General features: G+C 41.7%; 1 protein-coding gene across 6 annotated transcripts in view; it reads left to right on the top strand.

The window, feature by feature from the left end:
• The window catches only part of mtcl1 (microtubule crosslinking factor 1), an 82,744-nt gene extending 55,137 nt beyond the window's left edge, over positions 1–27,607 (top strand). For 4 of the 6 annotated variants that reach the window (XM_080861232.1, XM_080861231.1, XM_080861230.1 and 1 more), the window contains 7 exons: positions 2,575–2,745; positions 6,522–6,689; positions 12,053–12,325; positions 15,197–15,538; positions 16,053–16,132; positions 16,569–18,144; positions 26,743–27,607. In XM_080861232.1, the coding sequence (XP_080717358.1) occupies positions 2,575–2,745; positions 6,522–6,689; positions 12,053–12,325; positions 15,197–15,538; positions 16,053–16,132; positions 16,569–18,144; positions 26,743–26,946 (2,814 nt within the window). In that variant the 3' untranslated portion in view covers positions 26,947–27,607. Of the gene's footprint in view, positions 1–2,574; positions 2,746–6,521; positions 6,690–12,052; positions 12,326–15,196; positions 15,539–16,052; positions 16,133–16,568; positions 18,145–18,348; positions 18,374–21,171; positions 21,230–26,742 lie in introns of all 6 variants that reach the window. The other 2 variants (XM_080861234.1, XM_080861233.1) reach the window with 2 other exon arrangements.

The following is a 27,607-nucleotide window of genomic DNA, read 5'->3' as shown; positions in this document are numbered from 1 at the left end:
AAGTCAGCATTTTGGATTCATTCCATTACTCTCATCATCCAGTGAGAATTAAAGGTAACCGTGGATATACTGAATAATAAATAAAGTTCCAGGAAGCTGTAGTTCAGTGCAGATATGCTGTCGGAGTAACCCAAATCTCTTAAAAATGCTGCAGATAAGGTGGGTTGTGGTTTAAGTCAATCATTAGGAACAACACGAGGAAAACGACAACAAACAAGTGACTCATCCTGATTCACTTCCAGCCCCGTGCCTCTTACTGGTGTGTACGTCCCACCTGCGATGGTTAATTGGTTGGCCGGCTGATTGAGCGACTCCATTAGTTGCTCACCTTGTTGATTCAGCGGTCGATGTTTTCCTTGTTATCTTCTCCTGCCCCTGGTTGATTAAACTCCTAATTTATAAGATTCATGTGTTTAGTTTTGTTTTTCTTAGATGAATACACTCACTGGATTACTCTATGCACCGCAGCCAGCAGCGATAACTTCTTTTCCTTTAATTTTCTCCTGATGGACAATTTATTTTCTTTCTTCGAATGAGCTGTTTTTGCATAATTCTGTGCTGCTGTTTCTAAATCCCTCGTTTTTTCTATCCTGACTCATCGAAGCCTAATTTGTGTACAGATGGTGGAGCAGCGAGTTACCAGCAGGTTTCTTTCTGTGTGTTTACATCGTCCTTATCTTACCTTGACCTTAAATCTTAATTAAACTTGATTTTTTTATATCCTTTAATCATCATAATACCCTCAAAGAGCTTTACAGTCCTTAGATTCAGAAACCGTAAAGCAAATTGATGCTTCTCACCTTTAAAAAACAAAAAAAGGTTGAAAAAAGAAAGAGCTGCTGAACTTATTTTGGTGTTTAGTCTGCAAAGGCTCAAGGCTGCTGAGACCATGTGTTTGAGATTGCGCTGGCTTTGTTGTTAGAATAACTTCAGTTTATTGACGCTAAACATGATCGGAGAGGAAAACTCTCCAATCACGTGGAGAGAATAATTAATCTACTCAAATTCAAGTAACTTCATTTATTCACAATTCTGTATTGAGAACATCTCATTTGCACATTGTCCTGTGTCAGGACACTTGAAACAAAAGCCATCCTAGTAAGAATAATAAATACACTCAAATTTACACCACCAATAGAAGATGGTGTAGTTGTGAATAAGTTTACTTTACTTTGAGCAAGTTTTACACAACTGTAAATCCTGGATGGGGTCAGCCTTCAATCAGAACATCCACCTGCAGGCTGGATAAGCCAAGGAATGAGTGTCCTCTAGCAAGACGGTGAACCTCAGATTGCCCTGATTGGTGAATGCAGGGTGTAGTGTGAACCATAAAAGGTTTAAATAGCATTAAAGAGCATTAAATATAATTTAAAAAGCATTAATATGGTATAAGTATAACACATGAAGAAATCAAATGAGTCAGCTTCAGTTGCTTCTGCTGTGTTTTTTCTGTCAGAGTGTCGAGAAACATTTGAAATATTTTGGATTTCTTTTGCTTGTTTCTTTTGGGTTTTTTGAGGATCTTCTGATTGATGCACTCCATAGACCTCAATGAATGATTTTTGCCTCTAGGCTGTTTCCCTGGAACAGAAAGCATAAAGAGCACTGAGCTCCTCTAACTGACAGGGAAGGCCATACTACACTTCTGTACAAGTCACACTGAGAAGGCTGTGATATGTAACATCTAAAGCACAAAGCAGCAAGCACTCTATCCGCCTCTTAATCGTGCAGGGGCATTGTCATTTTAAGTGTGTACAGTCCAATGCCTCAAATACGGAAAGATCTGTAAGTGCACGCTGTTCCTTCTGCAAATGTTCTCCATGATTCCCTTCACTGCTGACCTCGGTCAGACGTATGTCTTTGCTGACATGCATGCAACGATATAGGACGAGCATTACACCACGCTCGATCATTTGTTTTGCTTTCTATCTGTTGCATCAAATTTATTAGAGTTACAGCCGAGACTTTTTGGAACAAGTTCAATAACATCAGTATCTGCGGCGTTACAAAGCTCCCATTTATTAAAAATGCCTTTTTTCCTTTTTTCGTTGGAGTTTTGCCTCACTGTCACCTGGTGATAAGGAGACGGCGACTTATTGTGTTTCAAAATTCTCCCAAGTGTCTCTTATCCTTGGAGCCCAGAGATTTTCATTTGAGGGCTTAGAGTTGTGGAGCTTTGACTGACTGAATTTCGAGGATGTTTTTCAGGTGGAAAATTAAGGAATTAAATGGGTGAAGGAGCAGATTATCCAGCTGTCAAAAAAGGGAAAAAATAATAATAATTTTTGCATAACTTAAGTGTGAGTTCATTTCCTCCAAAATAACCCAGACTGAATACGTGTGTGGTTTAAACTCACGGGTATGGATTTTGAGCAGGACTTGTTGTTCGTATTAGATAGCTCAGATGTGTTGGTGAAAGACTTGGGTGTGTCACTAGCTTCTGTCTGTTGCATGCTGGGAAAGGCTCAGCGATTGTGAGCCTGAAACAGAATGTGTTGGTACACAACAAAAAAAACCACAAACTAAGCGCACGAATGAAAACATGGCTTTTTGTTGCTCTATCATCTGTTCCAGTTTGAGAAGTTGGAGGGCTTCCCAGAGTTGGGAGTGATCATGGAGCAGGCGGAGGGGGAGTCAGACCGAGACGACAGACTGTGTTTACCACAGACTCCAGGGGACGTCCCCGACACCACACCCATCATCCCTCTGCCGTCACCTGACCGTCACCTGCAGCATCAAAGACAGGTACAGCGCCTCTTACAGCAGCTCCACTGTCACACACGCTTTATGAAATGTAAAAAGGCAAACACCGTTTTAGAGACACCTGTTCAGCTGCTCATTAACACGATTAGTTGATTAGCCAATCATATGGCAGCGACTTGGTCTTTCGTGTCATGTAGGCATGGTCAAGACAACCTGGTTTAGAAATCGACGAGTCTCGACTTCTGCTGCAACATTCAGATGGTGGAGTCAGAATTTACTGTAAACATGATGAAACCATCCTGGCTTGTATGAATAGATCAGGTTGCAAGTAGGGCTGTAAGGGTGTGGGGAATTTCTTTTGGCACACTTTGGACCCCAAAGTACCAACTGACCGTCATTTACCTGCCAGAGTTGACCTGAGTATCATGTCCATCCCTTCATGACCACAGTGTGCCCTGATCTCTATCCAGTTAGAGCCTCTTCCCATCTTGAATCCGACACTCATTGCAAATTCTCCCAAACTGAGCCCCAATAATGTTTTAATTTATTGCCATTTTAATCCGTGTGGATAAGATCGTCTTTTTCTGTTGCACGTTTAGGGCAAAGATCTGAAATTGAGTCATTCGTCTGGTGGAGTCTTTCTGGGCACTTTAAAGAGCAAAAGCTTGTTAATGCTCCCTCACATAATGACTCTCACTTACTGTGTTCAAAAGCATGAATTTGGCAACCTTATGAGTATAATATGAGCACAGTGTGCGTCAGAAATGTAATAAACTTGGATAGGATGTCAAGTTTGAGGCACGATGACTGTACGATGGTATTACTGAATGAAAAAAGGGCTTTGGCTGCAGTTCTACTACTATTTGTTTCAAGCTCCATCATCCTTAGTGCAGTTATGATAACACGGTTTCTTTGTTCTTTCTTCAGCACAGTTTTCTGGATGAATGAATTTATATTTTCAGAATGACCGTGAGCTCTAACACAAACAAAAAGGTTCAAAGCTGTGTTTAGTAAAACAGAGTGGAATACAGTAAGATGTAATGGAGACTTCAGTAACTGTAAAAAGAAAACACATCAAAAGTTATACCCTTTTTTTTTTTTACTCTTTCATTGTGTGCAAATGAGTGTTTGGCAGATATTCATTGGAGCTGCTTGGCACAGTATGCAGATGGGAATTTTGACCTACATAACTGGTTAGAGACGGTAATTATTTTGGGTAAACCCAGTTTTATGCTTCTTGTTTATGCAAACATCAGGAGACAAAAGGAGCTTCCTTTTTTTGAGTTTCTAGATCTTTCATGTGATGAAATCTCCTTTCAGTACCTCAGCTGACCCCCCTTAAAGTAAAGAAAGCAGCTAGACATTTTGGGTCGAATGCATTATTAAGCAGCACTAAGTGCTCTACTTTGTCGTGTTTTGATTTTTCCCAGCATCTCAAAAATGGTGTGTACAATGATCTGACATTGTAGCTTCAGTATATGAACAAGCGTGCATAGTAGGTTAACGTGAGGGCAGAAATGCAGACTTGATATAGTAAGCATTTGCACACGTGCAGCAGAACAAGCACAGATCATAGGTCCTGCAGCCAGAGTGAGATATTAGTGACATAAGATTATTTTAAGATGTGAAAGGGTCATTCTCAGTTCTCAGTGACAACCGGAGAAGAAAGTAGGCAGATTGGTGATGAAGAAATCCTTCATTCCTTCGGGTACTGCAGTTGGCTGATATGATTGAAGTGCTTAAGCATATATGAATAGCCTACATACGGCAGATAAGTTCTGCAGTCGTTGTGAACTTTCATCACATTTCTGGTAGGGAGAGCTCCTCCTTTAATTAGACTAAGCAGTCTGTGAACGTGGTGTTTTTCCAGCAGCTGAATGTTGACGTCTAACCGTTGACTTCACAGCACTCAGATACTGACGTCACCGGTTTTGGCAACGACGTTTGAACCAGATTGTGGTTTTTGTGTTGCTGCTTAAACATGGGCAGGATCTTCCATTCTCTCCACTTTCCTCAGTCATTCATACGAGGTTTAATCGCTGTTTCTGGTTGTTGATGCTGAGATTGATGCTAGAAATTCACTGCTGTTGCTAGCATAATACTAGCTTTAAATCACAATGGTAGATGATGTTGTAAAGTGGCTCATTGTGCTGTGACAACCTACATATTTAAGGGAAAGTAAAGAAATGCTTCATAGGAGCCGATTCATTTCTTTAAAACTTGGCCCGTGGTCCTCATTCTTTATATTAAACTCACTTGTAGAATTTGTTGTGTTTTATAGCGACTTCTGAGTGAAGGTGATTGCTCACTCTTGTAGTTATAGAAATGTGAGACCTGTGAAACCTTGATTGTTTTTATCCTGTGGCCTTACAAGCACAACAGGAGGCAGGCTGTAAAGGCAGAAAGGGAGTTTTACTTCAATAGTACAGGTTCAAGGTTACAAAAACAGGCAGACGGGGAGCACAGGGAGGATCAGGCTGAGGCAGAACCCAAAGTATGAGGAAAGGTTAAGAAAACAGAATGCTTGAAAGGTCAGGCATCAAGATAATCTACCAAAGGTGGAGGTGTATGTACTGAGGACTGGTGGGAGTGGCTGGTCTGAAGAAGCATAGGAGCAGGTCATAAGAAAACAAAACCCAGGCTGAATGATTTTTGCGACTGTGACGTCTGCTAGATATGAGCTCTTCTGGTGAAAGTGATATAAATGGTCAAATGGCCCCTTTGTTTTTAATCTTGTACGGGTGAAAATGTACTACTATGAAAACTGTAACAGCTGTGAAGGATATGAACACACAGGGAGTTAAAAGAGGGGAATAGAAAATAAATGATCGATGAATCTGAATCACAGGAAATCCACCAGCAGGCTAAGCCAATAGCAGCATAACTAAAAGCTGATCAGCCTTGATTAAATCAGACTCAGAATCAGTTCCAGGACTAACTTTACGTGTTATCAGAAAGGAAACTTTTATGTCTCATCCTAAAAGTAGAGAGGGATATCTGTGTCCTAAATCCAAACTGGGAGTTTGTTCCTGATAGCTGAAGGCTCTTCCTCCCATTCTACTTTTAGAAACTCCAGAAACCACAAGTAAGCCTGCAGTCTGAGAGGGAAGAGCCCTATTGGGAAAATATGATACTAGTAAGTCTTAACAATATGATGGAGTCGAGATCAAGATTTTAAATTCAGTTCTGGGGCTAATATGGGAAAAACATGTCAGGTTCTTTTCTCAGATCATTCATCATGTACTCCGTAGATGGGTTCTTCATTAAATTTGAACATTTTTTATTGTTTTACACTAAAAGCAATGGGAAAATTATGAGTTTACTGTGCAAGAAATTCTCTGACATGGCCCACTTAGGATCATATTGGGCTGCCTGTGGCTCATTAATTAAAATGAGTTTGACTTCTGTTATATAGAGTATGCTAGAAAGGTAAAAGCACAGCTATTTATATTCCTTTTATAATGAGAGCCTCAGTCTTTGGATACTTTTTTCATCTTATCTTTGTTTTGGTATTATTTACCCTAAAAACATAAATAAAAAAATGAACTATAGAAGACTCAAGCAAACAATAGTTTGCAACTATTGCGCTCATGTTATGTTCTCAGATCCGGCAGCGCTGTATTGACACCTCAAGAAGAAAAGTAAAAATGATTTTATAAAACGCTCACAAAGCAGGTTCATCCCGAGGTGATTCAGAGAAAAAAGGACGCGGGTTGAACGAATCACAGTTTTCAAGATAAGGATTCTGAGTGTGTTCGTTCACAGTTTGCCCAATGTGTGTTTCTGATGATTGTTTTGTCTACATCCTGTTCGTGCAGTTCGGCGAGACACGTCGAGTGCTGCAGGTCTTGCGGACGCTGCTGGAGGAGTTTCGAGAGGAGCTGCGGGAGGAGGAGGCGCGGCGATGCCAACTGCAGCAATCCTACGCCAATGACAAAGCCGCCTGGGAGGTCAAGTGGGCAGAGATGAAGTGCCATGTCGCCCAGGTACAGATGGCGTCTCAGCACCCACCTTTAAAGGGACAGGACACAATCTGCTTTTTTTTTTTTTGCCTTTTTGCACTCAGAGAAAACCTGTTTTGTTTTCCCTTTTTTCTACCTGTGAGCTCACTGCTCCTCTTTGGCCAGTTTTCTGATTTGAAAGTAAAGCGCTGGAATGAATAATAACTCTAAATAGTGTCTTAAACCATATCACATCTGACAAACAAACGAACATTCATAATCTCTCCTCACCGATTAAATTTAAAAAAAGAACCGCATCCAAGGAAATAATGATGAATCACACTCTTGGCACTGCACAATGGATATAATCTGTCTTTGCGCAAACTAATTAATTCAGCTTTGAGCCTAATTGTTCAGTGTGACTCTGTGCACATCTTACAGAACTGAAAACAGCTGTTAAAGCACTCATTCATATTCCTAATGAGATAGAAGTGCTTTGTACTTTGAAAGTATACCATCCTCATCTAAAAATGACATGGCTGTGTGTAACCTGATGTTTGTGTTGGTGTCATAAATGCTGAAGTCTGCTGATATAACAAACACATCTAGTTTTATTTGCTAAAGCATGCTTTCCTGCATCAACTATTAACTATTAAAAAGACCAGTTTTAGTAACGGATCGACGTATCTGATTAGTTTTGGCTAATCAAATGGCTCAAAAAAGAAAACTGTTGTTGGCAAAGCCCTGTGTGATAGCATGGCTGCTGTCTGGCAGAGCAATAAATAAAATGATGAGGAAGCCGTTTACACAGTGCTGTATGCTGTCTGAAACCGACTGTCTGACAATTTTAATGCCAGATTGTGGTGGATTAGCGAATCTGTAAGTGTAAATCTAGTGTGGATTATAGCAAAGACGCATGTGGCTCAGGTCTGCTAATGTCACAAGCCTCCTCAGTCTGCATGTCGGAGTACCTTGGGCCGAGATATTGAAGGGATCGTGTGTGTTAGCGTGTGAATGGGTGGATAAGGCTCGTAGTAAGAAAGCACTTGGACTGCTTTCTCACAAACTAATTGAGTAGAAAAGCATCATGTCAGTACCAGTCCATTTATCATTTTATATTTGCTGAATAATGAGACATCCCAATAGAAAATAAAATCTGCACCTCGCTAATAAAGTAATAAATAATTCTTCCAAAATTAAATTAGATTGTTTCCAGAAGTTAATCTTCGATAAAAGTCTTTGTAAATCTGTCTGTTAGGAGGATTATAGATGGTTAACACTCCTGGTTTAGCTCGAGGGCTAGAATCTGCCCAGCAACAACTCCAAATTTGGCCCATTGGACAGCTTTAAAAAACATATGGAGTGCATAGATTTTGAACTTTTAACTGTATTTTCATATTTTTTAACAGCTTTTTGCATTAGTAAAGACCCCCATCTTATAGTGGAATCCATACTACCCAAAAATACAAGGACATTTTCTGTTACCTTTACACGTTTATCATGTAGCTTCACTGATATGACCCACTTCACATCAAAGTGGCCCGTATGTAGCCCACGATGTAAAACGAGTTTGGCAACCCTGATCTAAACCAGTCACTTCCTTAGAGGAGGTAATTAGTGTTTTATAAAAATGTAAAGGTTTGTTATAAAAGCACTTTTAAAACCAGCTGATTGGTGAGCCACATATTTTCTTTATGACTTGGTGGAGGGCAGAAGCTAAAAGAGCGAGTAATGGACCTACCCCTCTAAAGCAGGGGTCCCCAATCCCAGTCTACGGGGGCCGGTGCCCCTGCAGGTTTTAGATCTCACCCTGGGTCAACACACCTGAATCACATGATTAGTTCATTACCAGGCCTCTGGAGAACTTCAAGACATGTTAAGAAGGTTATTTATCCATTGACATCAGCTGTGGTGGGACAAGGACACATCTAAAACCTGCAGGGACACCGGCCCTCGTGGACTGGGATTGGGGACCCCTGCTCTAAAGCCACGAGTATCGTTTTAATCCGTGTGTTTTTGTGAGGTTTTGAGACCCCTATAGCATCAGTGTCATTTTCTTTTCCTTGGAAAACCTGAACAAATTGCACAACAAATTTTTAAGCAATAAATTACACAAAACTGCTGGCTGTAGCAAAAAAAGATCTAAATTAAAACTCATATTTGCAAACTGATATTTTTTTTCTTTTTCATTTGTCAGAAGATTCAGTAAAAACTCAAGTTTCAAGAAATTATAATTTTTTGGGTATTATTTCATGGTTCAAACTTTATAGGGTTTAAAAAGGGAAACGTTTGAGGTATACGTATCTAGATCGATGGCTTACTCTTCTGATGTCATTTTTCAAAACTCCCCTCACAGTCTGGCGGTCTAATTAAGATACCTGTTGTTTGATTCCCTCCCAGCTCCCATCTGTAGGCTCAGAGGAGATAATTAGTCATCAATCACTCCTAAATTTTGTTGTAACAGATTCAAAGGAAGCGGGGAACTCTGCTGCAACAAATCTGTCATTTTGAAAAGCAGTTCTCTGACTGAAGTGTCGGGATTGTGTTCACAGCGTGTTTCTAAGAAAAACTGTTATTAAAGGTCAAACATAATTAAATCGTTTAAATCTCACATGAGGCGAAATAAACAGCAACTTTATTCTGAGAAGCAGCACATTTGTTTGGCAGCGTTTGCTGAGTGTGTTTTCTTTGCGTGCGTCTCTGTGGGTACCTCGCTGTCGCCGCGCGGGAAATCTAAAACTTTCTTTCCCGTTGAGAATCGAACCGGGTCCTGAATGTCCTCTCTGACCACTTTGCTGAGAGCTAAAAATTTGAAACCCTTGGTGGGTGGAGAAGTGTCTCTTATCAGCCTGAGCTGATTTTTTTTTTTAAAGGAAACTGCAGCTTTGGGAACCAATTAAGAGGCTCGAGTCAAAGGAGGAAGATTATCTTTTTAACTCTTGTGCTTTTAATCTGTAAATCTCTTACACGGTTCAATCCTTCCACAGAGGAGAGGTCGCTGAAGGCCACAGTGGGAACTAATGTACTTATTTGCTCTGATAACTGTGCAGAGTTCTTTACTTGCTTCACTTATTAGGACTTTAGAAATATACTTCTCATTCAGGATTATTATACAGCCCAGTAGACCAGAGTCGAATTGGAAATTGCTCTCACCTGTGGACATAACCAGTGATTATGTTATTGCTTACGCTGCCTCCTGTTTCATGCTCCGGTCTGGCCACCTGCTCGCCCCTACAGAGCTGCCTGTATTAATAGACTTATAGAATTATAGAATCTGACTTATAGAATTCATTCAGCAGCTCTAAGTGTACTCATCGTCTCCTCCGGTGTCAAATTAGGCAGGTTTAAAACAGATAAAAAGCCTACAAGGCAAATATTTGTGAATGAGAGAACGGAAGCTCGTGTTTGAGGAGGTCCGTGTGCACGACTCTCCTGCTGCAGACTCTTTGTACCATTATGTCTTGGAATGAAAGCATGTCTGAAGACTACAAAGCTCCGCTCTGCAGAAAGAGAAGCTTCCCTCTCGTTGTTCTGCAGCTTTGAAGAATCTGCAGAATGCCTGATTCCCTTCTTCTTCCTCCCCCCCCTCCCCGCTATTGTGTGGTTAGACATATAAATTCAGGTTTGAACTGTCTCTGCCTGCTGCAGAATAACCGCTTCGTCATCCTCTCTTGTCATTTCTCTGTGTACAGCAGAGATTCAATTCATTTTAATTAATTTGAACTGGTTTTAAGTTGGGAAAAAGTCACCTAGCAGCAAGAAGGTCCTTGGTTCAGATCCAGGTGTGGTGTTTGCTTGTTCCACCTTGTTCCTATGTGGGTTTTCTCCGGCTACTTTAGGTTAGATAGCAATTCTAAATTGAAATTAAGTGTGAAGGTGAGAGTGACTGATTGATTGGACCCCCCTCAGACCTGTGACCTGTCCGGGGGATACCCCCACCTCTCGATCCGTGACAGCTGGGTTAGGCTCCAGCCTCACCTGGGCAATAAAGTGGATGGTTTTTATCGCTTATCGTGCCATTTTACCCTTTTATTTGGCCCTTAAGTTATAAAAGAAGATCATTCTCACCTGCATGTCTGCACAGTAATTGTGTAACGATAAAGAGTTCAGCGTGAAAAGTGGGAAGAGTTGGACCGGCACAAGAACCGTGCTGCTTTGTTGTGTTGATTAGGTGAGTGAGCAGCAATGCTTTGGAGAAGGACCCAGAGCCGCAGTGCAGTGAGAGAAAAGTGAAAAGCCTTCTGCTACTTTTAATTTTCTCTCTGCCTCGTCCTTTTTTTTAACTTCTGTGTTTGGTGACTTTCACCCTCAGTTCAGCAGAACTTTGATAACAGGCTGTTGAATACTGCTACAGCCCGAGTAAACGGACAAAACACAAGGAATATAAAGTTAGAGAAGACTGTCGTCAGTTTTTTTTGATACATACAAGAGTAAAATGTTTCTAGGAAGCACTGAAAATATGATAATATAGTTGTTTTGTTTAATTTTATTTATTTTTGTCCTGTAGGAAGATGTGGTAAAGAGTTCTTAATTAGCTTTTGTTTCGTTTTTTTTTTTTTTTTCAATTTGAAATGCACTGAGCTCTGAGCTCTCAGGATCAACCTACATTCCCTATCTTTTCAGTTTTATTCTAAGCTAAGCAAACCGTCTTCTGGCTACAAGTATGTATAATAGAAGCCTGAAAGTGATATTGATTCTCTTAAATTTCCCAAAGGTTTTTATCGACTACTCTTTTATTTCTTCAAGCTGCTCTTTGAACCAATGTCATGCCTAAAATCTTCCTTTGTTGATTAGGATTCAAACAAAAATTTGCATTGTAAAAGTTTTCTCTTACTTATTAAAGACTACAGCGTCTGTTTACATCTTCATCTAACACGTATGCTGCTGCTGGCATAACACTGTGATTTTCAGCATTGCAAAATGACACCGATCAGTCCCAGTGAGCCGTTTAATTGTTGGCTCGTCCGCACGTGTCGATCATTCGTAGTGTGAGAGTGAGCGTTTGTTTCAGCCAACGCCTTTTCATTCGTTTTTCTGTTCTGTTTTGACATTGATTTATTATTTTGTGGTTTGGTGACCTGCTTGGCTGCACTCACGTTTGTATGTTACTGAACTGACAGAAAGTTTGGAAGAAGATCTTTTAATTGTCTGAAAACTTTCTATTTACAAATGTTGTGCTCTAAAATTAAAGCAGTCTTTCACAGAAATTACAAAACAGTAGGATGGTTTTGTAATAAGTGTTTTGCCTTCATGTTAATAACGTTAAAGCCAAATTAAACAGAAATGCTATCAAAAATTTAACAGCAAACTGCCACTGCAGAGACTTTTACTATTCTCTGGTATTTTCTCTTTTTCTGTGTTTTTTATTTATCGTCTCTTTTCAATATTTGTGTCTCATCTTCGACCAGCTGGAGGAGGAGGAGCAAGGTAAGGTGCGAGGTGAAGCGCAGGGAGGCGAAGGGGAGCCAGCTGCAGACACCGAGTGGGCCCTGAAGCTGGAGCGCGAGGAGCATCGTCGTCTGCTTGCCGAGAGCCACAACACGTCGCTGGATCTGCGCTGGAAGCTGCAGCACGGAGAGAAGAGGTGGAACCAGGAGAGGGTCGATCTCCTGGAGCACTTCGACAGGGAGCGGCAGGAGTGGGACAGCAGTATGCGGGAGCTCCACCGGAAGATGGAGAGGGTGAGAGAAGGGCGGGAGTAAAAATAGACAGAATAGTAGTGGTAATAATGGCAAAGAAGGAAAGATTTGACTCAATCTGAGGTCTTTGCTGTAATGTAATCATTGGAATCATCTGTTTACGAGGTTTGAAATTAACTTTAAACTGGACTACAATTTCCCAAAATAAATGTGAAGATTTACAGCTCCATGACAACTTCAGCAGCTCCTCCTGCTGAACGTTATCAAGAAACAACAGTAGAAGTTGCAGGTTTCATTCTGGGATCGAACTTTCCTGATAACTGATCAGCAGTTCAGTTTATTGACCAGTAAGTAAGTTAAAAGAAAACTCAGACATTTCAATTCTTAACTCTTACAAATAGCCAAAACATTTTTCACAGTTAATGCCATTTTATAGACGTGTTTTCTCTTGTTCACAGGCAAAAAAACAAAATATTCCTTTTATACATTGATATAAAACAGAGAAAAGCTTTAAATCTTCATATTTGAGAGACGGTCTTGTATCATTTTTTTTGTAGCACGTCGTCACGTTACTGCTTTCTGTGCTTTGACATAGAAAACATGAAGCAATTTTTTTTTTTTATAATTTTGCCATATTTTTATATTATGATCATTGCATTCATCCGAGTCCTGGCATTTCTGCTAGACAGAAGTTCTTAAAGTTTATCTGAGTTGCCTAATATCCCTCTTTTGTGAGGGAGACTAGGCAAAGATGGCAGCGTATAATCTTTATTTAATCTCTGTGAGCTCTGAATGTCTTTTGCATGAGTCTTAGACCTGAGACATCGGAGATAAAGAGGGAAAAACTAAAGCTATTTAAAACTTTTTAGAAATAAAGTTTTAAGGGGAGACAATCAACAAAATTATAGCTAATAGATTTTTTTTATGCATTTCTTTTGCTGCATCAGTGTTTTAATAAAGGAATGAGAGAAAGAAACCCAGACAAAGGACTCAGGGCGATTATAGTAGATGCAATAATTGAGCATAACTGAATAATTTATGTCCTTTGTGCGATTTAATTAGACGAGCTGTAGCATTGCACTTTTTGCGTTTTGATGTTCAGGGCAGGAAGTAGAACTACACACTGATTAATATGATGTGTGTGTGAGCGTATTATCATTCAGACCAGGGGACAGGAATATACCTCTCTGAATATAGTTTACGCTTTCCAGCTCAGAGAGGGGGAAAAAACTGCTGATGCACCTCTGAATGGAGATGCAGAGCAGGAGGTGGAAATGCATTATTCAGCAATGTTGCAGGAAACTATAAAGCACAGGACATCCACTTAACTGCTCAGACTGGCAGGCTGAAAGTGAATGAGTAATGTGGCTGTTCTTCCTTAAACTTCAAGCCAGGAACAAGGTGCTTAACCTCAAGTGCTGCAGGTGGATTACTGTGCAAGTGACATTGGAGTAACAGAGCACAAGAATATAGCGCGTGTGTGGTAAAAGCCTCCTCTGCTTAACAGAAATGGATAATAAAATAAAAAAAAGAGAGAGGTGGAGATATGTTCTGGAAAGAAGAGGAGTGATCAGAGAATACATGGTTGTGAATGAGAAGAACAGATGGAGATGTACATGTGCAAGGAGCAGAGGTAGTGAAGGCGGTAAGGAGCGTTGGTGTGACAGAGGGATGCTAGGGACAGGGTGAGAGGGAAGTGACCCCTAAAAGGAGCAGAAGAAGCTAAATTAAAGGATAGATACACTTTAATGGGAATTCCCATTTTGGAGCCTCGATTTAGGCATCATAGCATCACCAGGTTGGCTTATTTCTGTTTTTTATTTTTGTTTTGTTTTGTTTTGTTTTTTGAGCTAGATTTAATGAGAGAGTTGAGTGCTGTGTACTATCAACTAATAATGACAGACAAGCTGCATCCATGTACAGATGTAGCCTTTCTGATGAAACCCTCCCTTGTATCCAGGCACGGGTCCAGCACTCCGAGTGCACTAACATGTGATCGGACAACTTTCTGCACTAAAGTTGTGCATTTTAAAATGGGAGCTTTTTTTGCACACTTCCCTTGACTGCAGGACCACATGAGAGGTTTTGCATGCTTTATAGTGCTAAACCTGTGAAGGAGCCAGTAGGGTGAATGGATGAGCTTGGTTAAAACCACGCAGTGGCAATGTTTCATGTCTCAGAGAGGTGTGTCTAAAGATCACTCTTCAAAATTAATTTTAAGGGAACTTGATGTCAAATAAAAATCTGTTTGCTGCTCATGAAAAGAAAAAAACTTGTATATTATCTGATATAAAGCTGTAGAGCTTTTAAAATTCTTAATCATCGACCTCAAGATTCATTATGGCAAATGTGCCACTTTCACTAGCAGCTGATTAGCTTAGCATACATAGAGTAAAAAGTCAGATTGCTTTTTTTATACCTTTGTACAAACTTAGGCCGGCTGGTCTCTGTGGTTCTGCCAGTCTGTGTTACTGTTTGGCACCTCAGTTGGTTTAAACTTGGCATGCACACATGAGATCTGTGTCATTCTTCATTGAACACTCAGCACATGCCAGTGTTTTCCAAAATATCAAGCTGTTCTTTTAGTTTAGCTTCTTAATTGGATTTTATTATCCCATAAATAAAATATGTCACGTGGTAAAAATTTAATTTTTGCATAAAAAAAGAAAATAAAAATTAATGAGATCAGCACATCATGAATATACGCTTAACACTGTGCGTCTGAAAAAGGAGCATCAGGAAAGAGACACAACTCAAACCTTTTTCGCATATTTATTCCGCTTATATTTGTTTAAAATTGTCCTGACACATTTAGTAATTACAGTTTTATTATGTTTGATGACTGCGCTCGCTGCATTTACAGGTAATAAGCTCCCAGACTCTTATCCAGCACATGTGTCGTACTTCATGCAGATGCAGAGGGAACTTAACTCTCGGCGAGGTGAGGGCTCTGACGTTAAAGATGGCAGCACATCCTACAGAGGCATGTTTTCACCTCAGGACAGTCCCTGCCAGGCTCCCCGGTCGCCTCACACCCCCCGCTCCCCCTGTACGGCTACACCTGTCCTGATGCCCCCCACACGTTCCCACTCTGACTCCGAGGCCATTCTGGAGGAGCAGGGGGCTGCGATGGGGCTCAAAGGCTCAGCAGACAACCTGTTCCTGGACGCACTGTCTCTGGACCCCATGAGTGGACCGGAGGTCCCTCCACCCTCCAGACTGGAGAGTGAGAAGAGGTTTCCCTGTATGAAGGAGGTAACGCACATCTGTATGAGTTCAATATGACCTTTGAAGAGACAAAGGAAAATTTGTGCATGTGTGTGATAGCGACACTATGTGAAAAAACATCTTCCTTAGATTTTGAGCTGTTACTAATGAAAATTCATCTTAATGTAAATTTGAATCTAAAATAAAGGTAAAAACAAGTTATGTTATGTTTTCATTTTAGTTGATAGCGTAATCTTCATTAATACGTGTGTTTCATTTCTTCTTTCATTGTTTTATATTTATTAGTTCATTTAGCTATGAAGTGTGAAACATTATTCACAAACACCAGTTTAGATTTTAAGAGGTTATATTTAAAAGTATATTAAAATCTAAGAAGCACAAATTTATCATTCAGTGTCTGTTTCCAGGAGAAGATGCACTTACTTCTCTAAACTGTGTTGCACAAGTGAGCCAAAATTCCACAATATTTAGATTAAATAGGGTTATGCACTGAACCCCCTTCCCTCAACATGTTTTAACTGTTGTGTCTGTTGCCTTTCAGGCCCTAAATGAGATTTCGGAGAGAGAAGATGCTGCTGCTTACTCAGAAGACAAGATGAGGGAGGGTGGGAGTCTGCTCAGGTAACCACCAGAGACAGAATTATGTTAAACTGAGTTCAAAAAGCTGGAGTATTGTAAAGTCTGCTGTAAATTTTTAACCAATAACTAACTGGCTGCAGATTATCCGGCCTCCTGCAGTACTTTCTTGCTCGTACGTACTGATCGGCCCTGCTGATTCTGTTCTAGTGACGGGGAGACTGGTGATTGTTCTTTTATGGCAGCGATGAGATCCAGCTCACTACGCTGTTAAATAATTCACAAAGTTTTAAAACACCGACCGAGTTCCTTTGTAAAAAAAAAAAAAAAAAAAAAAAAAAGCAGCCACAGATTTTTGGGGGTTTTTTGTGGGAAAATAAAGGAGATGTTATGAAGATCAGTTTGAGACATTTGACTTTAGCTGTAGTTAATGATCTCTGTGTGTGTGTGTGTGCGTGTGTGTGTGTGCGCGTGTGTCCAGAGCCAAGTCGGTGTGCTCCATGAGCGACTTCCAGCGGTTAATGGACAGCTCACCGTTCCTCCCTGACAAGACGCGTCATGGCGATCAGGGCCAAGACGACGTCACCCCGCCTCTGTCTCCAGATGATCTCAAGTACATCGAGGAGTTCAACAATAAGGGCTGGGACTTCCCGTCAGCCACCTCTGGTCCGGGACTGTTGCGGGAAGTGTGGACAGACAAATCAACAGAGGCCCGGGAAGGAGAGGCCGTTCCTGGTCCATTCCAACCCGCTTCCTGGTTCCTCACCACCAGCGCCACCCTGACCACCAGCACCCTGAGCAGCCCTGAGCACTGCCACAAGTCCCCACTGAGAGGCAATGGAGCAGCAGCAGCAGGGGTGGGAGTGGAGCACTACGGGGTGCACATCCTCCACAGCCCCACCAGACCCGGGGCAGCTGAGCACACCACTGCCCAGGATCCCGATTTCCTGTATGCAAAGGGGACCAAAGCAAGGGGAGGAGTGGAGGCTGGGGTGGGTGCCAGTGGGCCGGATGAAGTGTTCAGCAGTGCAAGGTGGCCTTGCCTTCTGGAGGGTGGAGGACTACGGACTTCTCCTAGTCAGTCTCCTATCTGCCCCACAGTGGGCTATGCATCCTCTCTGGATCTTCAGCTCTCCAGAAACATGAGTGACGACATGAAGGAGGTGGCCATCTCTGTGAGGAACGCCATCCGCTCTCCACCGGGGCCTGTTGTCCGGGACACCGCCTGCCAGACCAACGGATTCACCACAAGAGGGACTCAGACCACCCAAACCATCAGCGTGGGTCTGCAGACAGACCTGCTGAGGAACCTGACCAGCAGCCCCCACCGCTGCCTCACCCCGAAAGGTGGCAACACGCCCATCTCGTCCCCATCACGCAACACAAGGAAAGTTCAGTACTCTCCTGTGGTCCAGAGCAAGTTCGAGCGACCCTGCTGCTCCCCAAAGTACGGCTCACCGAAACTTCAGCGCAAACCATCCACGTCCAGTAAAACCGAGCTACCCAATAACAGCCGCGCCCCCATGCCCACAACGCCCCAGAAAGGGAACAACGAGTCGGCATGGGCCCGCTCCACCACCACTCGCGACAGCCCTGTGCACACTACCATCAACGATGGGCTGTCCAGCCTCTTCAACATAATCGACCACACCCCTGTGGTCTATGACACCATTCAGAAATTTAATAAGTCCCCAAGTCGCTCCCGCCCCACGCCACCCTCCACCACTGAGCCGAGCCCCGCTCACGGGCCTCTGTCTGCAGACCCCAGGAACGCGCAGGAATGCCTGCGGCCTGCTCGCGGGCGCTCACCAAGCCCTGTGCAGCTAATAGTGGAGACGCAGGGCGACAAGAACCCAGAGGTGGTGAGCATTCGGCAGGATCTATCGGCCCCGCCGGGCTACACGCTGGCTGAAAACGCAGCCCGCATCCTCAACAAGAAGCTGCAGGAGCAGAACTTTAGGGAGGAGAGGAGGCTGCAGGCGGGAGGACCGAGCAGCCACGGCAGAGACAACAGCAGGCAGACCGAGTCAGACAGAGGACAGTCAGGATGCATGGAGGTAAATACACAGATGCACTGGATTCATCGCTTCATCATTCATGTGATGTGGGGCCCATGTTTTATGACACGGTGATACTTATGGTACCGCCTTGGAGTTCCCGTGTAATGTCTGAAGACATCTGTGTTTAATCAGACAAACGATGATCAAGAATTCACCTTTAAAATGTGCACAATCACTAAAATGTTCATGCTCTTTCCTCAGATCAAAAGCACTGACTGATGCAATGGTAATGTTATAAAACATTTAACCCTCCTCTGCAACACACTGAACTTTCTCTTATCGCTGCATGTAGAAACTCTTGAAGGTTTCTTCTTCTGTACTTTCATCTCTGCTGCAGTGGCTTCCTTGTAGTGTGGCTTTTACCTCTGTGCTTAAACCATCACTGAGGCCCGACTGAAGTCTGATTTATGTCTCTGATAAGTGGAGAAGTGAAATAAATGGTCTAACAACTGCGATCTGAGTGGGATCACTATTACACAGTTCCTTAATTAATCATTAGCAGCGCCTTCCAATCAAGTGTTCAAGCAGAATTTTAAGTGGCTCCGGTTTTTAAAGGAGTTGGATCCCCGCCCCCGCGTACCAAAATAAACCTGGGAAAGCGCTAACTTCACTCGATGAAATCAGTTCAGGCTGTTTTCACCACCCATTTCTCTGACCCGTGCAAAAAATGTGACAGACTTTTAATTAATTAATATATGTCCTGAATGAAATAATTACAGTATCTGCCGGCACGCCTCATATTTGACTCTCCATAAACCGATTAAAACCTATGAAAAGCAGGTCATGCTGCATTACAGCTGTAAAAAAAAAAATCTGTGTTCCCCAGACCAGTTGTATATTTGAAATTGTGTACATGTACAGGGAGCAATATAATCGCACATATGCTGGTTAATAACATCAAGAGTTCACCTGCTGCTGTTCACTGATGTGCAGGAGCAAGATTACAGTCTGATATGTGACTTTATGAATGGCACTGGAGCGTGCGATCATTCATGAAACAAAACTGTGACTCTGTGGATAATGATTACAGCATGATAATAGCACGAAAGTAATGGATTGCGATGGCGCGTAACCACGCGTTATGTCAATTTTTTAGAAGAGGTATGAATGTGGATTTCGTTTTGGTGTCTCTGTTTGCTTTGTAAGAACAAACTCACAGAAAATACTTTTTATTTCTTGAAGTGGCAGGCAGTATGGAGCAAACCTCGTCTTAATGCAGCCTTTGTCTTATAATTCAGAAATTAATAAAAGGTAGCAGTAAATAAGCTGATATGAATGAGCTGCTGGTGACTGTTGCACAAATGTGGCCATTTCGATCAATTACCTGAGGAGCTTATGAGTTTGAAAGGGACCTTTTATGCTTTTCCTTATTTTCAGCCATGTACTGGTAGATGCTCATTTTAATTATACCCAAAGTTTTGACTGTTAAGGACAGTTTGGAAGTAATCCAGGCTGCTCTTTAATGCTCAATTTCACACATTTCTTTTCTATTCCTCTTTCTTTATTTTGAATAAATATATTTTGTGAGGTTTTTTTAAAGATGTAAGCTTTTAATATCTATTCTAGTCACAGTTAGCAATAAAACTGACTCTCTGGGCTGCGAGTGGTGAAGCTGGACCGTAACCATGACATTGCCAAACTAACAAGGTGCTCCCAGCCTAAATGTTGCCGTGCATTCTTGTGCTTTCCAGATTTGCTGCTTGCAGTAGGTAGGTTAAACTGGTCACAAAGAGGGTGCCGCACCAAAAACCTTGTGATTCCTTTGCTTGTCAGATTGCCATGACTCACCCACAATGTGCACTAAAGACACCAACTTGCTAGGTAACCATCAAGTTTCAATGAACCCTGAAAAGTTGTGGAGACCTTTCACCTTCAAAGTAAAACTTGTGCCTCGCTGCTGAAAAAGGTGCAACCTTTACTTTGAAAGTAAATGGTCTCAGTTTCTAGTTCTAACTTTGCACTCTTGCTTTGATGTTCACTCTTCATGAGCACTTAGTGAGTAGTTTGTGAGTGGGGACTTTCTTAGCAACTAAAGAAATCCGGTTGTTCAGTGATGACGCGACGAATCCTACTTCCGGGTCTAAAGTATTCTACGTTTAATATGGCTTTTGTGTTGTTAACATGTTTAATGTTATGTATTTTCTTCTATTTGATCTCAAAAAGCTCCTAAAACAGTCAGTGATCACTGTTGACCTCCCTCGGCTTTTATTACCGCTAATCATTTATTTAAGCTCAGTTTTTAAAACCTTAGGATGTAACTACAGCCCAGCCCATGCAGCAGTATACAGTATGAATGACTAACCTCGTATTGTGGATGGATTATCTCAGTTGTTCTCCTGGCTGAAGTTTGGTCCTTTTACAGCATCCTGCCATGTGATTACATTTGTTTCTGACCACTGACAGCACTCACGGTAACTTTTATCGAGTGGGAAAAAAGTTAGCTTGTTTATATTATGCTAACATAGCTGTGTCGCTAGCGGTCACGTAGCACATCATTATATACCAGCTAGCCCAACTTCAGTAACCCTACAAACGTCACTGCTGTTTAGTTTTCTGTCTTCATTTATGCTGGAAGTGATAGCAGAGCTGTACGTTTTAATTTGTTTCCAAAACCCCACAGTCAGGACATGCTATATTGTATTTAGATAGAAGCTAGCGAGCTAAGAAACCAGGTTTTTGATGTATACCACTTTGCAACCGACTTCACCTAACAACAGCAGGCAACCACTCCCTAGCAACCAGTGGTTGCCAGGTGGTTGCCAACCAGTCTCTAGGCCTGCCCCCCTCCTCCCCTTTCAGAAGTTCCAGGTTTTAAGTGAAGCTGTGTGCGTGTGTTTATTGGGTGGTCCGCCTTATTTCTGCCTTCTGCCTTCGACATACCTGACTTTTCTTTGATCTCTTCCCCTTTGCTTGATTTTTACCAATTAACATTTCCCGCTCTATCTTTCCTCCTTCTCCTCCCCTCCCTCTTTCCTCCCCTCTGGGCTTTATCTCCTCCTCCCTGTCCTCTGTGCTCTGATCCAGAACCACACTGTCATACTAACAACTCCTTGGGGACTCTAAATCTGCTAGTCTCCGTGATGTAAGTTCCTCTTCCTCCTCCTACTTTGCCTCTATGACCTTTGGCGGTGGGTTCACCAACCACAGGAACCTCACGCCCCGCAGACCTCAGCCCCCCCCCCCACCTCCTCCCTCTTCATTAATGCATGCTTCACAGGATAGCACAGTGACAGTGTGTGAAGCCATTGGAGTGGTGTCAAAAGTCGTGCGACGGCCATGCATCTGTTTCTCCCAGTTAATGAGTGCATGCTCATATTTTTTGGTGGATCATCAGTTTTTTGTAAAGGGCCATGCCGGTGTTTTTGCATGCTGCAGAACATTACCCATGATTCCCATCCACTATTGTAACTAACACCATACTATATGTTCTTGGCTTATCAAAATTTTAATAAAAATGTCTCTTTGTACTGTAAAAAAAAAACACGTTTAAGTGACTTGCATAAAGTGAGAGATGGGGTTTATTAAGCAGCACAAATCAGTGAGTTCCACTGCAGCAAAAGCAGCCAGAGCAGCAACTTCATACAAGTGACCTTACAGGTTCTTACCTGTATATTTAGCACTTAAAGAATAATCTTTTGCAGAGAATCCTTCTGTGTGTGTATAATCTGTGTGTCTTCTTTTTATGTTTTGGTAGCCATTCGGGCAGTTTGTGCATTTTGGTACACATAACTTCCTCAGTTTGAAACTATTAGCCCTCCCGTTTTGTTTATAAAGACAATTTCAGACATACACTACAGCCCTAAACTTTTCTAGACACTATTCGGTTGAGGTGCATGTGAGAAAATGCATTTCTGATGCATTTGAATCGGACATTAGTTGGGAGGTTGGATTACACAGTAATGTCCAATTGAGCCCATGTCTGAAAAGCACAGCTAATAGTCCTGGAGTAATTTTCATGCCCATTTTTGCCTCAGAATAGTAAAGAATCCTTCCAGAAAAACTTCCTGGATCAACACAGGTGTAAAAATGAGTGCTTGCAAATCTATTCATTACCTTTTGAGTAATCCTGCTGTAAACACATTTCATAAAACCTTTGCAGACATAAAAATTAGATTAGATTTATTACACAGTTTCTGCTCTCTGTGCTGGATTTTTACTGCAGTATGTATCTAAAGAAAAATTCAAGCTTCAGCGAGTAGCTCGTCACACTTAAATATAAAAGCTAAATAGTTTTGTGGTAACATAAAATATCTGCTATTTGCCACTGATTGGGGGGAAAAGAAGTCATGCAAAAACACTGGTATGGTCCTTAAATTCATGTAACCCAAAGAGTCTTCGGTCTTGATCACTGGTGGATTTTAATAATTCTGCCAAAGTGTTTGCCAGTGAACATGACATAAAAGACGACTCTTGGACATTTCACACATTCACAGGTCGATTGTTGTCTGTTCGGGCTTCATAAGGCATTGCTGGATTATTCTAACACTGTGTTTCTACCAGGTCCTCCTTTTTACGTGCACCGCTAGACGGACTGTGATGTTTTCTTGTAATATTGTACTTTTTTTCTCACGTGTTTGTCCACACAGCGCTTTCTTACGTCTTCTTACCATTTCCTCTCAGACTAACAAAGATTAACCAATGAAGACGGGCTGCTGCTAACACTCGCCATTTCCTCTGCACTGTCTTGGTTTTGTGTCATTTCTGGTAGAAATGAACTAAATATTCTGGTACACTGTGCATGCTTAAGGAAAAAATCCACTGTTAGAAACTGCAGGGAAGTGTGTCTATTCTCACCATGTCATATTGGTCATTTCAGATGTCGTGTTGGAACGAAGTGTTAGCAGGTCGTAACTTCTGATATTTCTCAAATGCTTTTGAAAGAACAGTGGCCATCGGTAAGCCTGGCTTATAGTCACTGCGTTCGTTGTGACAACCGCCGCTTATATCGCCACTTGAGGGTACATCAGACTCACTACAGTCCTGTCACCACTCGTATAGGAACAGAAGAGGTGAAAAATACCTTCAGAAGTTTCCAAATCAACATTCTTAAAAAGACAAATAAACTAATGATCACAGAATTCTTTCCGTGGTGAAAAATCTCCTTCACAACATCCAACAAAGTGGAGAACACTCTGAGTGATGTCGGTGAACAAGATGCCTTCATGGATATAAATACAGATCCTTTACAGCAGGCCTGGCACAAAGGGAGGAAATGCAGCATTTGGTTAAATTTAGAGGGGTGTTAAGACATTTCTCCATTTCTCAGTAAGAATAACAAATAATCATCATATTTTTACACAAGTCCCAACAGCTGATATCATCAGTGACAAATGTATACGAACCTTTGTGGGCTCCCAGACTGCTGTATTGCTCCTTGAGTAATACCGTTGGTCGGCCTCTCCTGTGGAGGGAAACGATGCTCCTCACATTCCTCCATTTGTACACAATCTGTCTGAATAACTTCAAAATCCTTAGAGATGTTGAGCAGCAAAAACTTTTCTAAAGTCCTCAGGAATCTTTTGCTCGTACCACGATTCTCGTCCACAAATGAGTTGTAAAAACCAGATTCCTTAGATAACACAGGATGTGAGTACCTGATTACGGTAGTATTCCACTGAGCTTTAACTACTGATTATTTTCAAGGTTGACATAATTTTCCCCCTCACATATATTAAATACTTGACTGTTTTCCTCAGTAAATAAATGACAGACTTTAAGATTTTTATTTAATTGTTTTATCTGGGCTCTTTTTTTATCAACTTGTGTGAAAATCTGATGATATTTTAGGTCATACTGTAACTTCAGGCTAATTAATGGACATACATTTGATCTAAAACGGATTTTTATTTATTCTTGCACTAGAGGGTTTTAAGGTGGATCTTTTTTTAAGGTCAAAAACTTAGAAGCTGTGGTCCATGTACAGGTGTTGACTTTGCTGTTTTTTAATATCCGCTCATGTATACTGACTTCCTGTATACAGGTGCCTGACTTGTGGGATTGTTTGATCTGATGCTTTGGCGTCACATGGGAAATCTTGCACAAGCAGTATCGTCTGTATTCCCATCAGCTGTATTCATAAACTAATGATTTATTGATGGTTTGGCGCAGACGCCTCCTGTCAAACTCTGCGACCTGTTTTTCTGCAGGACTTGCTGCAGATTGTGTAGCACATCTGTTCATCCTCCATCCACGTGTCCATCCATCCGGTTATTTTTCCTCCAGTTCATCTTCTCACACCACCGCAGCCTGACTGTCATGTATTTTTAGCCGAACTAGATTGTTGCTTTTTGGTCTTCTTGTCCTCCATCCTTCAAGTGAAATCTAACGCCTGGAGATGAGCTATTAATATTTTAGGCCAGTGGTGTGATCGTTCACTCGATTCATGCTCTGACTTCACTCGAAGGGGGGAAAACAAACTCACTCATAGTTTTAGTTTTTTGTGGCCTTTTTTTCTACACTTTCTGTTTTCATCCAGGGGACAGATGCATAAAGCTTTGTTGCCAATTAAGCACTTAACAGGTTTAAATATTTAGACGTTACAATCAATGCAAAATTGCACAAATGGACTGCATGTATTTATGGACTTCTATCACCTGATGCCTGCAGTGACCTCTGATAGCAGATTTGTGGCACGCAAGTGATTCATCTGCAGTTTAGGACTTCTTTAAACACTGAGATGACTTCAGAGTCAGGGTTTAAAATTCTGAATTAAATCTAATAAACTTCTAATTGTGGTCTAATTATGCCACAGTCATACTCAGGAAAACAGTGGTCTGAGCAGTGCCACCGTAACATTGCCAGCTCTGTGGAATGAACTTGTGTGATCTTGTTCCCTTTGAAATGGTTGCTTTGAAGATTGGGACCAGGTATCCAACCACTCGCAGTCAGCTGCCATTTTCAAAGCAGTTTTTGTATGTCAAGATGAAAGAAGATTATAAGTTTCTGTTTTTTTTAATGTGGAAAATGATAAATCTTTTGCCATCTGTTGGACAATCCAGTGATTTAATGCTCTGATTATATTATAGGAATATGACCAGAACACAACCAGTTGGCAACCAGCTGAGTTCCTCATGAGACCTGTCACAGAATTAGAGTGACTGCAATATGTTGGCAATCTGTCTACATTTATAAATTAGACAGCAATTATTTGCTAACCTTTGCTAAGTCTGTGAGCGACTATAGTCAGTCCAAGTAGGATTATTTGGACAAATGTATTATTTGAAGACAGCTTGCCTCCTACCAGGCAACCTGTGTGCAGTTACCTCGTAACTGAAAGTGGTCACCTACAAGAATTGTCAACCTCTAGGTAACCAGTTGGTTTTGTTTTCTTGTTTTTTTCCACGTGGAGGTTGGCATCTGATTTTTACTCTAGTGTACCTGAGACATTTCTTTGAACCGTGGATTTGGCTTTTTCAGTGTTTCTGTATATGTTTTCTGCATTATAAAGCCTGTCAGTCTTAAGCCTGTATTCTCTCTAATGGCCAGCAGGGGGTGGCTTCTCCAGTTGCAAAAAGTAGTTACATTGAATAGGAGTCTATGGGAAAATAGACCTTCACTTCCTGTACTCTAAGACCCCAGTAAATGCTTCTCTGATAAGTTTAGATTTGCTGGTTTTAAGTTTTACTGAATATAATATAATGTTCAGTTTGGAAAGTAAAGCCCTCATTAGACTGGAAATAGACTGGGCAGTAAGGTGGCCTTACTTTCCCCTTAATGAGTCTCTACCGTACTGTGTCTGTCAGTTTCTCAGTCGGTTTTTAAAACACCAAGAGACTCAAACGTTATGATGCTTGATTGCGGAGAATTCTTAAATTATATCTGTCATACCATTTGTGTTTTGCCAGTGTACCAGCCAAATATAACAAATCACTGAACAGAAGCTTCTTTAAAATGTGTCAAATGAAGTGATGTTAGGCGCTTGCACTGCTCGCTCAACCAGTGATGGTGGTAGCAGGTGTGGGTCATTAGCTGCTGTGTCCCCTGAGTAACTGAGTGCTATTAAGTGGCAGAGGGAAGGTTGAAACAGCTGCTCAAATTGACTCTTGTCTGCTTCCGTAGCTAAATGTCTGCAGTAACTATGTAACCTTTTTTTCTTTCTTGGTTTGTTTGCCTTTTTCACCAGATTGCACATTCCTGTTAGGTGAGAAGGTTAAACGTCTGTCACTTATTTAAGTTATTTAAAGGCTGACCTGCTGGTTTTTGCTCCAGCTTCAAGCAAACAAAATGAGTTTTAAGTTAAATCCTTTCAGATAAGGCAGGCAGAACAGGTCAGACTAAAAACTGCATTAGGAGCAGTATGTTAGGGGTTGAAGTTCTTATATCCACTGAAAGAAAACTGCAACAAGAATAAAGTAAGAAACAAGTGAAAACATAAAAGTTCCTCATGAAATGGCTTTCATTTAAAATTCTTTCATTACATTGCTCCTTATTTTTGTTTCATGTGCACGTCACTTCTACATCAGCACCTTTGCTCGCTTTCTTTCACTCGCTCCCCTTCATCTTTCTGTATGAATCTCCTCACTTCCTGTTTTCCTCGGTGGCAAATGGCTGCAGGCGCCCCGTTGCTCCTCTCTGACAGCTCCTTGTCGTTGGCAGGACCTGCCTCGCTCTCCGGTGGCTCCGCCTCTGGATTCCTGCTTCCTGAGACCGGCGCGCCCGGCCAACCGCCGACCCCCCTCGCGCTGGGCCGCACGCTCCCCCTCCTCCTCCCCAAAGTGGAGCGAGGGCTCGAAGAGGAGGTTCACCTTCCCGCCGCCGGGACACCGGAAGACCATCCTGGAGGGTGAGGAGCCGCCGTAAAGCCGTCCTCTACCTCCTCCTCCACCTCTGCCTAAACAGACCCAGTACCTCAGAAAACCCCCTCCAAACATATGGACTCCCTCTAGAGGAGCCTGAGAGAGGGGTTGGGATCTAACCAGTAGCACCAGCTGACCATCAAGGAACCAGAACCTTTTTTTTTTAAGAACCTGGAATGTACTGTATTTAAAGACAACATACAGAAAAATAGGTTTCCATAAGAGGTGCCTGTATACTTGAGTTAACCATCACCCACGTGTGTGTGTGTGTGTGTGTGTGTGTGTGTGTGTGTGTGTGTGTGTGTGTGTGTGTGTGTGTGTGTGTGTGTGTGTGTGTGTGAACCTATTTTTCAGGTAAAAACTCCTCCTGTGTTTACATTTTTATTTTTCTTCATCGCTGTCCCATAAACATTCATGCAAACTTTTTTTAAATCCTTTTTTTATTTATTTTTATTTTGCCAGCCTTTAAAGCTTCACTTTACTTTTCTGTTTACCTTCAAGGAGAGGAAAGACAACAAAAACAAGGAAGCAAACAAACAAACAAACAAAAAAACAACTTCTGCTTCACCGGGTCTGAAGCGGAGACACATGATGTCATTTCTGATGCTCGTGTCCGTCTTTATTTTTACGTTGAGATGAATGTTTGACTCTATAGACATGTAGAA

Source organism: Rhamphochromis sp. 'chilingali', assembly GCF_963969265.1.
Source record: "Rhamphochromis sp. 'chilingali' genome assembly, chromosome: 16".
Classification (NCBI taxonomy): Eukaryota; Metazoa; Chordata; class Actinopteri; order Cichliformes; family Cichlidae; genus Rhamphochromis; species Rhamphochromis sp. 'chilingali'.
Note: the sequence above shows the minus strand (reverse complement) of the source record. Positions and strands in the feature narration are given on the sequence as shown.